General features: G+C 49.2%; 1 protein-coding gene across 1 annotated transcript in view; it reads left to right on the top strand.

Moving 5' to 3' along the window:
* The window catches only part of Eng (endoglin), a 41,456-nt gene that overhangs the window by 3,770 nt on the left and 25,521 nt on the right, over positions 1-12,165 (top strand). The window contains exon 2 of the mRNA XM_005346044.2: positions 8,053-8,204. Coding sequence (XP_005346101.1) covers positions 8,053-8,204 — 152 coding nt within the window. The remainder of the gene's footprint in view (positions 1-8,052; positions 8,205-12,165) is intronic.

The following is a 12,165-nucleotide window of genomic DNA, read 5'->3' as shown; positions in this document are numbered from 1 at the left end:
TCCTGGAACTAGCTCTGTAGACCAGGCTGGTCTCGAACTCACAGAGATCCGCCTGTCTCTGCCTCCCGAGTGCTGGGATTAAAGGCATGCGCCTGGAATTCAGTTCTTAAGGAGCAGCTTAGCCATGTGTTTGTTCTTTAAAGAAAGCAGATGAGTGAGGGATGCTGGGAATATAGCTCTGTGTCACACACACACACACACACACACACACACACACACACACACACACACACAGAATTCCCGATTAAGGCTGGACTATCACTCAGTGGCAGAGCATTTTTCTAGACTATTCCAGGTTCAAGCCTCAATACTGGAAAAAAAAAACCCTCCCAGGACTATTGGCAGCTATAAACTACCTTCTGGACTTTGCAAGGTAATTTTGATCCTTCGGAGTCTTGTGAGACTTGTGTGGGAGCCTTGTGGACCCTTCGTAAGTGCCATATTCTTTCCATGTCATCACTGAGACTCTATAACCATCTGTTTGCCATTCTGGAATATTCTGTCCCATCCCTGTGCCACCATCTGAACAGCGAATCCCTTGTTGAATACTTAAGTGGTTTCCTCTTTTGTCCCAGTTTGGTGCATGTATCTGTCCCTACATTTTTTTTTCTTTCATTTGGAAGCTTCTGGTACTTGTGGCCCAAGCCTGGCGTCTAGGATTAGGTGCTGTGGCTGAGGGGTGTTTCTGGACTGTAGACGGCCATCTCCCTGAGGCTGGGGCAGAGTATGACCCGGAGGCTCCATGCTGCTGACCACCTGGGTGGGGATCTGGGACTCACCGCAGTAGGGGCTGGCCACACAGGGCAGAGACACACTCCAGAACCTTCAGGAAGGATGGGGGATGGGACGGGACAAGGACTGCATTAACCAAGACAGTGGCTCCCTGAGCGCTACGCGAACATGGACACTAAGAGTCCCCCTCACATCACAGCCACCTGTAACTACAGTTCCAGGGACTCCTCTCTCTGGCGCCCACAGCCACGCGCACACATGCATGCAGTGCACGGAAACTCATGTAAGCACACACACATACACATAGAACAATAGTATAGATCCTAAATGTTAAAAGGTTCTCTCTCACCTCGGCCAAGGATCAGAGAAGCTGAGATGGAGGGACAGAGGACTTGCTCTGTGTCACATGTGGGCCAGTGCTGGGGACTTGGAGCTCAGGCCCACTCCATGTGCTCCAGGGCCCCCAGGTAGATGTGGGTGAGAGAGAGGCGATCAAGCCCAGTGTGCAGGTGAGGGTGTCCAAGATTTCAGTAAGCGACAGGTCCCAATTTCCACCCCAGGCCATCTGCTCCTGATCCCGCCTCCTCTCTGGGCCTGCTGGTAGCTAGGCATGGGAGATTTAGACACCTTTGCCTCCAGACTGCTTTGGGGCAGCAGTCCTGCAGGTTGAGGGGAGCCCCAATTCCAGAACAAGCGCAAACACCACCAGTGCATAAATGTGGCAATGAGGATGCCAGCTGACATTTATTGGGTGCTTGCTGTATACCAGCATGGTGGTGCTCACGCCCTCAGAGTTCACTTCTGTCAGCCTTTATGACAGACGCAGACTGGAGTCTTGGTGATAAGAGAAATTGTCAAGTAACACAGACTACCATGGATAGCCTGGCCCCCAAACCTTGGAGCAGTCATTTCCATGAGAGGTATCTGGAGGGACAGCACCTTCCTATGACCCAATCCCCTCATTCCAGGGACTTGGCACCTCGTCCTGGTCCTGCAATGGCCTTCCCTCTTAGATAGGACCCTGGAACCCTGCCTCTGCTGTGAGTGTCCTGCCTTGCATTTGTCCCAGATAGAACCTCAGAACATCTCAGGCCACAGAGGGAAAGCGAGTCCCAGAGCAGTAGGAGGGAGGCGGAAGTCAGAGATAAACCTTAGAGCTTGCTGCACAAACGTGTGTTCTGGCCCAGTCCAGCCCAGATGATTGACAGGGACATGCCGAGCCAGACTGTCGGTGGTCGTGTGTTTTCCTCTGGGAGCGCAGACACTTAGGAACTAAACAGCCACAGCCAAGTGTGGGTGAACTGGGAGACTGAGGCAAGAGAAGCAGAAATTCAAGATAAGCTCCAGTTACACAATGAGTTTTAGGCCAACCTGAACTGTAGGAAACCCTGTCTCAAAAATAAAGCAAAACAAAAAAAACAACAAAACAATCAAACAAAAACTAAAAAACAAACAAAACCCACACTGGAGAGATGGCTCAGGGGTTAAGAGCACTCACGACATTAGTTTGGATTCCCAGAACCCATGTCACATATCTCACAAATGCCTTTTGCTTTTTTTTTTTTTTTGGTTTTTCGAGACAGGGTTTCTCTGTGGTTTTGGAGCCTGTCCTGGAACTAGCTCTTGTAGACCAGGCTGGTCTCAAACTCACAGAGATCCGCCTGCCTCTGCCTCCCGAGTGCTGGGATTAAAGGCTTGCACCACCACCACCCGGCCCTCACAAGTGCCTTTAACTCCAGCTATAGGGGATCCAGTGCCCTCTTCTGACTTCTGCAGGCACCTGTACAAATATGCACACACTAATTAAATGAATCTTAAAGAGAGAAAACCGAGGCTGAAGAGATGAATATGGCTCACTGGTTAAGAACACTTGTTCTTGCAGAGGACCCAGGTTCTGCTCCCAGCACCCACATGGTGTCTCACAACCATCAGTAGTTCCAGATCTAAGACATCTGGCTCCTTTTTCCGACCTCTGAGAGCAGCAGGCACAGACGTGGTACCATACATACATACATACATACATACATACATACATACATACATACATACATACATACATACTTAAACACATTCATACAGATAAAAATAAGTACATCTCGGGGCTGGAGAGATGGCTCAGCGGATGAGAGCACTGGCTGTTCTGGAAGACCAGGGTTGTTCAGTTCCCAGCACCCACATGCTGTTTACAAGCGCCTGTAACTCCACCTCCAGGAGATCCAATACTCCCTCACAGACACACATGCAGGCAAAAGACCAATGCACATAAAATAAAAATAAAGCATTCTTAAAAAGAAAGAATATTCAAAAATATATATTTAAAAAAAAAAAACAAAACAGCCCAGGCCAGGCACGATGACACACGCCTCTAATCCCATCACTCAGGAGGCAGAGACTGCAAGGGTATCTCTGTGAGATTGAGCTCAGCCTAAATTACAGAGTGAGACCCTGTCTTAAAATTTAAAAAAGGCTCAAGAGATTGCCCAGCTAGTAAAATGTTTGTTATGCATGCATTGAGAGCCAGAGTTCAATGCCCAGAACTATAATAATAATAATGATAATGATGATGATGATGATAATAATAATAATAAATAATAATAATAATAATAATGTGTGGTTCTGGGCACATGCAACCCCAGTACTGATGAGAAGACAGGAGGACCCCTGGGGTACACTGGCTAGTCAGCTGAGCCTGCACGGAGAGCTCCAGTCTAATGAAAGACTTTGTCTCAGAAAATAAGAAATATGATTGTTGAAGAACAATCTGGGTTTAACTGGTTTCACACACACACCTACACCCACACACAAGCTAGAAACAAAACAGCCCAAACCTGTCAAAGTCCCACTGAGCACCTGGGACTCTGGGACATCAGGTCCTGATGAACCTAAGAAAGGAGATCCTTCCTTCCTTCCTTCCTTCCTTCCTTCCTTCCTCCCTCCCTCCCTCCCTCCCTCCCTCCCTTCCCTCCTCCTCCTCCTCCTCCTCCTCCTTCTTCTTCTTCTTTTCAAGATAGGGTTTCTCTGTATAGCCTTGGTTGTTCTGGAACTTGCTCTGTAGACAAGGCTGACCTCAAACTCACAGAGATCTGTCGCCTTTGCTTCCGAAGTGCTGGGATTAAAGGTGCATGCCACCACCACCTGTCTAGGAGGTACCTTTTTCAAGAAGAGGCTAACATGGGGAGTGATGGCACATGCCTTTAATCCCAGCACTTGGGAGGCAGAGGCAGGTGGATCTCTGAGTCTGAGGCCAGCCTGGTCTACAGAGTTAGTTCCAGGACAGCTAGGACTGTTATTTAGAGAAACCTTGTCTATAGTTTTGAAAGTTGAATATAAATTGATCAGGTGGTCAATAAAAAATGGCCATTGGAGTCAAGATAGATGATTCCAGGAGCTCTTGCTGTTTTTGTAGAGGATCCAGATTTTGTTTCCTGCGCCCTCTTCTGGCCTCTGTGGGCATTGCACACACATGGTGCACATACATGCAGTTACACACTTATGCACATAAAACTAAAATAAATAATCTTAAAGGATGGAGGAAGGGCAAAGGCAAGAAGCAAGGTGCATTTGGATGAAGTGTTTATCTGGGTGACTGGGAGGACATGGTGCCACCGCAGCTCCTAAGCAATCTCCATTCATGAGCAGGGGAATGTCTGTGACAGCCTGGAAAGGCTCCCCAGCTCTCAGAGGGTGGTGTGGGATTTTCACTACCCACTGTAGAGATCATGATGCTGAGGCTTGGAAAGGGGGCTGGGAGGTGGTGTGATTAGGGGGGAACCTCTAGCATGGGTCAACCTCTTCATCTTTTGACCCCACTTTGGGCTGCAGTGTGCGAATTTGACCATGTAGGTGTTGGGAAACTCTGGGAAAGGCATACAAGGTGGGAGTTGAGTCTCACCGGTGGCCCGGCTGGAGATGGGACATCTATGAGGTTGTCACTGGACTCTGAAGGAGTAGAGGGTGGCTGGGTGGGTGATGAGGTAATGAGGAAGGCTTCTGTCGAAAGCACCTCCCTCAGTGACACCCGTGGGTACCAATACTTAATGAATCAAGAACTGACTGTATCTCAAAGGTACACAAAGCACATGCTGGGTGCTAGAACTTTAAAGCCAGGCCCTGGCACTGGGTCTCCTAGAGAAATTCTTTAGCCTCCCTAACCCTGTAAAATGGGCATAAGAGCCACCCACCACTAAGGTCTGCTTTGATGATCCAAAGAATTTACTCACACGAGACCCCCAGAAAGGGAACATGATGGAAGTTTCTGTGATGGGCATTGTGCCTGCAAATAAGGAAACTGAGGCCCAGTCTATAGTCCTCGGAGACTATAGGGCCATCTAGCTCCAGAATGACTTTATTTGATGGTCTCCAGGAGCTATTTGAGGTGGAATGAGGGCTGTCTATGGGAGGCCCTGTGCTTATAGATGAGGAAGGAGGAAGGGAGGCGTGAGGATGCTCCAGACTCGCTCAGGAGGTCAGGGTCACCCAGTTCTCCAAGGGTGACTTCTGGGCCCCCAGAGGCGCCTCCTCCAACAGTTCCCGGGAGGCCCCGGCATTTCCCTTGGTGCCAGGGGATTGTTTTCAGCTGGCCTGGGCCCGCCTTGGGCTGCTGGAGACAGGCTCAGGCGTCACACTCCCTGTCTCCCCATTCTCGTCTGTGGGGTGGGGGCAACCAGTATTCGAAAAGGCCCCAAAATAAATGGGCGTCTTATCTGATCTCCCAGCCTGGCCTGTTATCTGATTATTACATAATGGCCAGGCCTGTGGCCTCTCCTGCTGGCGCTGGCTGACGGCATGGAGGAGGCGGCCCCAGGCAGCCCGGCAATGCCAGAGGAACTGGGGTTCCTGGAAGTCTGGGGACAGGGGCAGGGAAAGTCCAGATCTGTAGGTCAGACCCTGGGTCATGTGGGGAGAGGAGCTGGAGACCCAGAGGCCAGGCATATGTTGTAAGACCTTGACATAAGTATCCTGTCCTGCAGGATGCAGTCTCCCCCATCTAAGTAGGAGCAGCCAAGCAGCCTGTGCTTAAGAATGGGCAGGAGTTGGGGTGGATCAGAAGGGAAATAGACAATGGGAGAGGGCACCAGCCCTTGAGTCTACTGGGGTGAGGGAAACCTCGGTGGCGGCCCTGGCCTCCTACTTCATCCCAACCCTTAAACAGTCAACATCTACAGCGAATGCAGCAAGAAAACTACAGAAAGACCCACCACGTGCCCTGCTTCAGGACATGTTCCCAGCAGCCTGCAGGCCCGCGGGGTTTCCTCTCTTAGTGCCGTTATACAGACCAGGAAACTAAAGCCCCAAGTGCTCAAATCATTCCCCCAAAGCGACAGCTAGTCAGAATTAGATGCTGGCTCTGGCTCCCAGGAACTTGTGTTGAACAAAATACTATATCCCAAACATATTGGTGTCCCTAGCATACTGCAGATGGGACGAGAGCAGGAGCTGGTAAGTCTGGGCTCCTACAGCAGACAACGGTCCTGTCCCAATTCTCTTCCCAAGATGGAGATGCGGGGCAGGGTTGACGGGTGTGAGGCAGCCATATTACCTCCTTCTCTGACCAAACAAGCTAGCTACAAGGGTGGGGAAGAAGGCTGCTCAGGCCCCAGGCGCCTGGGGTTCAGGAAGAACCAGCCTCCCCCATCCTCAGCACTGGCGTCAGCTGGACGTGAAGCCTGGCCCTCCTCGCCCATCTTTGATCTCCAAGAAAACAGGAAGTGAGCACGACAAGATGGAGACATAAACTTCCAAACAGTCTCCCCTTCTCTGTCCCTCCTCCGCAGCCCCCCTTCCCCTCAGCACATTCCTTAGGACGAGGTGTAGGGGCCTCATTTCCTCTTCCTCCTCTGCTGGGTCAGGGTGAAATTCCATTGCTCTCCCTTGGGACCCGTGTTTCCAGGCCGCCCTGCAGCAGGCTGTGAGGCCTGCTCCATCACCTCCTTCCAACCTGGGCTGATCCCCGTGAGGCAGGAAATTCCCTCCACAGAAACAGCCTCATAGGGATGGACACTTTGAGGTCAGAAGAGGGAAAACCGGCTCCCTATCTAAACCCCCACCTTTCTTTGGACTGAACTGACCTTAAGACTTGGGGTCGACCATGGGTCCTGCTGCTTAGGGTCACTTGACGCAGCATATAAAAATAGTGGAGTGCTGGGCACAATGGCACACGCCTTTAATCCTAGCACTGGAGAAGCAGAGGCAGGTGGATCTCTGTGAGTTCGAAATCAGCCTGGTCCATATATCCAGAACTAAACAGTGAGATTTCGGCACCAAAAAAACAAAACATAAAACAAACATATAAACACTTCCCCTGTAAAAATAATTAAATTTGAATTTCAGATAGACAATGAATGTTTCTGTAGTATAAATATATAATTTTTTTATATTAAAAATTATACCTTGTGCTGGGCAGTGGTGGTGCACGCCTTTAATCCCAGGACTCGGGAGGCAGAGGCAGGCGGATCTCTGTGAGTTCTAGGCCAGCCTGCTCTACAAGAGCTAGTGCCAAGACAGGCTCCAAAGCTACAGAGAAACCCTGTCTTGAAAAACTAAAAAAAAAAAAATTATACCTTGAAAAAATGATACATGTTTATCTGAAATTCGTATTTTATTAGTACCCTGGCTTTTATCTTCCAGCATTATACCTAGTAACACTATGACCCTGGAGAGACTTTCTCTGGCTGAGCCTCAGTTTCTCCATCTGTGGAGTGTATGAAGTGATAGCTGCCGTGTAGGGTAGCTCTGAAGAGGACATGACAGCTTATGCTCTGAGTTCATATCAAGTATGTAGGATGTTCAAAAGGGAATGAGATAGCCGGGCGGTGGTGGCGCACGCCTTCAATCCCAGCACTTGGAAGGCAAAGGCAGGTGGATCTCTGTGAGTTCGAGACCAGCCTGGTCTACAAGAGCTAGTTCCAGGACAGTCAGGGCTACACAGAGAAACCCTGTCTGGAAAACAACAACAACAAACAAAACAAACAAACAAAAACTCAACCTAACAAAAAGTAAATGTGATTGTATCCGGGTGTGATGGTGTACACCTGACACCCCAGGGTTTGGGAAGTGGAGGCAGGGAGATCAGGAGGTCAAGAGCATTGCTGGCTATAGCATGAAATTAGAGCCAGACTGGGCTGCATCAAACTCTGTCTCCAAAGAATAATAATATCTGCTTTTTAAAAGAACAAGAATACACTGGGTAGTTTTTTCCCCGAGTGCTGGGAACTGAACCTAGGGCCTTGCTGACGCTAGGCAGACATTCTACCACTATCTCCGTTCTGGGTCCCATTGCCCTCTCACCTGACCTGCTTCCCCGCTGTGCTTTACTGACAGGTCTTGCAGAAAGAGTCCACTGTGATCTACAGCCTGTGGACGCCACAAGGGGTAAGGTGACATTCACCACCAGCCGGGTCTCTGAGGGCTGCGTAGCCCAGGTTGTCAATGCTGCATATGAAGTCCACGTCCTCTTCCTGGACTTTCCCAAGGTGAGTACCCCTGGCAGGGCCGGTGCTGATGGGACGTCTGGGAGAGCCCATAGGGAGTGGCCTTCTGGTAGCAGGAACGTAAGCATCGCAAGATCCAGCTGGAGGGTGAAGCCGCTCACTAGGTGAGGGTGCTTGCTACTAAATGTGATGACGAGTCCAGCTCTCTGAACCTTCTGTTAGAAGTAAAGAACCGACTGCCTCGAGCTTTTCTCTGACTCCTCCTGCACGCTCGCACACGCACGTGCACGCACATACACACACACTACACACATAAATGTTAATAAACAATTTTAAAGAAAGAATCCGGTAGAAAAGAGCTAAGCGAGCGAGCCAGTGTGAACCGGGGGATTGTGGCCAATCTCTGGTGACGGGGCTCTCATAGTTCGGACATGATTCCACTCTAACCTGGACGTTGGAGAAAGCTGAGTTCCCGACTCCCTCGCATCAAACATCCGTGATCAAACCAGCAGAGCCAGCCTCAAGTCTGCTGTCCCACCGAGCCCCCTCGAGGCCAGCCTCCAGCTTGTTGTGATGTGTAACCCGTTTGTCAAATGCTGCTGCGTGCTAGGCCTGCTATTGCCTGCTATTTGCTAGGAATTATCATTTTTGTTTGCTTGTTTGTTTGTTTTTGCATTAGGGTTCACGTAGCCCAGGCTGGCCTCAAATTTGCTATACAGTTGAGGATGACACTGAGCTGACCCTCTGTCACCATCTCCAAAGTGCTGTGATTATAGGCACATGTCACCACATCTGATTATATGGTTCTAGGCTGCAGACTTAGGACCTCACGCCTGCTAAGCAAACACTCTACCAAACTCTACGTCCTTAATCCTGGATATAATGTGGGTGTGTGGGTGTGTACGTATGTGTATGTGGTGTGTATGCAGCATATGTGTGTGTGTGTGGTGTATGTGTGTGTGGTATATGTGTATTGTGAGATGTATGTGTGTGTGGTATGTGTGTGTATGTGGGGGGGAATGTATGTGAGGGGGAATGTGTATGTGGTGTGTGTGTGTGGTATGTGTGTGTGTGTGGTGTATGTGTGTGATGTGTGTGTGTATTTGGTGTATGTGTGTGATGTGTGTGTGTGTGTTTGGTGTATGTGTGTATGGTGCGATGTGTGTGTTTGGTGTGTGTGTGTGTTTGGGGTGTGTGTGTTTGGTGTATGTGTGTGGTGTGTGTGTGTGTGTTTGATATATGTGTGTGTTGTGTGTTGTGTGTTTGGTGTGTGTATGGTGTGGTGTGTGTTTGGTATATATGTGTGTGGTACGGTGTGCATGTGTGGTGTGTGTGTGGTGTATGTGTGGTGTGTGTGTATGATGTATGTGTGTGGTGTGTGTGGTATGTGTATGTCTTTGGTGTATGTGTGTGTTGTGTATGTATGGTGTGTGTGTGTGTGGTGTGGTGTAGTGCGTGTATCTTCTCAAGGGCTCACCATGGTCTATTACTATTCTCATTTTAGGAAGAGGAAACTGAGTCTGGCCTTGAGAACTAAAACCATGAACTAAACCCAAAGGTCACACCAGAATCTTAGAGACTTCAGAACAGAATTCAGGTGCCACTGACCTCCCTGGGAGGCAGCCACAGCTACCTGACGTAGACTAAGACCACAGGAGTAATTAGGAGCCCGGGGCAAACGTGTGCAGCCTGCCCCTAAAACTGTTGAGTTGCCTAGCATTTGTGCAGTGATAAGACGGTACCCAGACCACCAATATCGGGGGGGCCCTGCCTGCCACAAGGACTGTGGACTTTGATAACCCCAAGGTGCAGATAGCACCAAATACATTTTATGTGGCTTTCATAAACATTGTAATTGTTTTTCAAGTTTGGTAATGATATAAAAAAATAAGAAGCTTTCCGAAAGTTCATTCTGTTTGTTCTGAGGTTTCGGGGTGATTGGGGTCCCCTGACAGCAGAGCCAGGCAGAGGAAGGCTCCAGTCAAATAACCAGGTTTCTGGGCCACAGATGTGTAGACAGCTCCAGCCAGGACCCAGGAGGCTGGTGTACAGCAGGGGCACAGGGCAGGGTACTCCAGCTGCTAAAGGCTTAGGCAGGGTTTCCTGGAGGAAGCACCAGCACAAAGCAGCTAAGAACCCCAGGTGTGGCACAGTGGGCACAGCAGGGGAGAGAGAGTGGGTGCAGAGGGAGGGAGCCACGTGCTCAGGATGTGCAGGTAACAGGAGGACCTTGCAGTTCACCCAGGAACAGAGCTAGGGAGACAGGGAAAATGTGTCACCTTTTAGGAGCTTTTTATCTGTGAACAATGACATTCATTGAAGGATTTTTAGAGTTGTGGGGGTGTACCCCAGTAACTCATGGCATAGTTCAGGGATTCGAGAGTTTGTGGCCACAGAATCTCCCTGTAGCCCTCTGCCCCTTCCAGAGTTCAGAGGCTCACCCAATAATTATGAAGCTATAGAATCTGGTTCTGGGTTTGGCCTATTCCAAATAATTGCTATGCTGCATAAATGATGCATGTTTGTGTGGTGAACGCATTCGTGTGTGACCATGTTACAGAGTTTAGGAGCACAGCTTCTCATTGGGTATTGAGCACATGACTGAAATCTCAATTACTCAGGAAGCTGAGGCAGGAGGATGGCTTGAAAAACTGCAAGTTTCAGGTCATCCTGGGCAACATAGTGAGAATTTGTTCAAAAAACAAAACAAAACAAACAAACAAAAAACCAAGAAGAAAGAATACAGATTCTAGAGCCAGTCAGTCCTCTCTTGGACTTTGGATAACTTCATGGCCACATTGCTTTGTTTGCAACCTGTCCGAACCCTTTTCTTCCCATGGGAAACATGGAGACGATGATAATCGTTCCTACCTCACAGGTTACTGTGAGACTCCAGTGGATAATGCAGGCAAAACACAAAGCTCAGAACCTGCCCTGAATGAAAGCTCTGGTTGGCGTTGTTATTATTATTACTCTTTTCTGGGCTCCATTTCTCACCCGCAAGTACCTGGGCATGACCCAGTTCCCAACATCTTCCAAGCAGATCACTCTTTGAACCTTATATGCGATTGAACCCTCTGGAGAAGAGGTGGAGCCTGCAGATCCCCTTCCAAGCAGGCTAACTGAGGTCGAGCCTCATGGAGTTCCTGGCCTTTTTGTCTCAAAGGGTAGTGTCTATCTGTGACCCTGTCTTGGTGCTGTGACCACCGACAAGCCTGTGACTTGCCCGGTTCTTACTTTCCTCCTTGATAGTCTCCAAGAACGAGGTCCAGGCAGCAATCCCTCGTCACCTACTCTAGTCTGCCCAGTGCTTGCTATGTGCCCAGCCTGTGGTCAAGGATACAGAGAGAGAATAAAGCTGAGCCACTCACCGGCCAAAATTCCTGTAATTGAGTGATGGAATTAGCAACGTTGTGCGGAGAATGGGAAGCTGTGGGGACAGGAAGACAGTCACTGATTGTGGGAAGAAAGGGACTGGAGGGCTACACATGGAGCTCAGTTGTTATTATGCTCGTCTACCCTACAGACACACACACATAATTCAAAACAATCGTTTTAAAGTTCAAGGCCATCCTGGTCTATATAGTATGTTTGAAGCCAGCCTGGGCTACTTGAAGACATTGTTTTTAAAAAAAAAATAAGAAAGAAAGAAAGGAAGAAAGAAAAAGAAATAAAGAAAAGATAGATCTATGTGTAGCTACAAAACAGAGCCAAGAGCACCAGAAAGAGAGTGTGACACATGCAAAGGCCTAAAGGCCACAGGCATGAGCTGACAGGCCTAGTGGGGGTGGTACTGACTCTACTGACCTTTGGCCTCCTTTGTCAGTTCCTGGCACAAAGAGGTGGCTTTCCCGTTCATCCCCACATGGCCTCAGAACCCTCAGGTTTCCTGTGCGTGGGTGGCAGATGAGTGGTGGCAGCCAAGAACCCCAGGGAAGTGGCAGTTGGGGTGTCTCTCTCTCTCTCTCTCTCTCTCTCTCTCTCTCTCTCTCTCTCTCTCTCT

Source organism: Microtus ochrogaster, chromosome 4, assembly GCF_000317375.1.
Source record: "Microtus ochrogaster isolate Prairie Vole_2 chromosome 4, MicOch1.0, whole genome shotgun sequence".
Lineage (NCBI taxonomy): Eukaryota > Metazoa > Chordata > Mammalia > Rodentia > Cricetidae > Microtus > Microtus ochrogaster.
The sequence above is the reverse complement of the archived record's forward strand: the minus strand, read 5'-3'. Positions and strand labels throughout refer to the sequence as shown.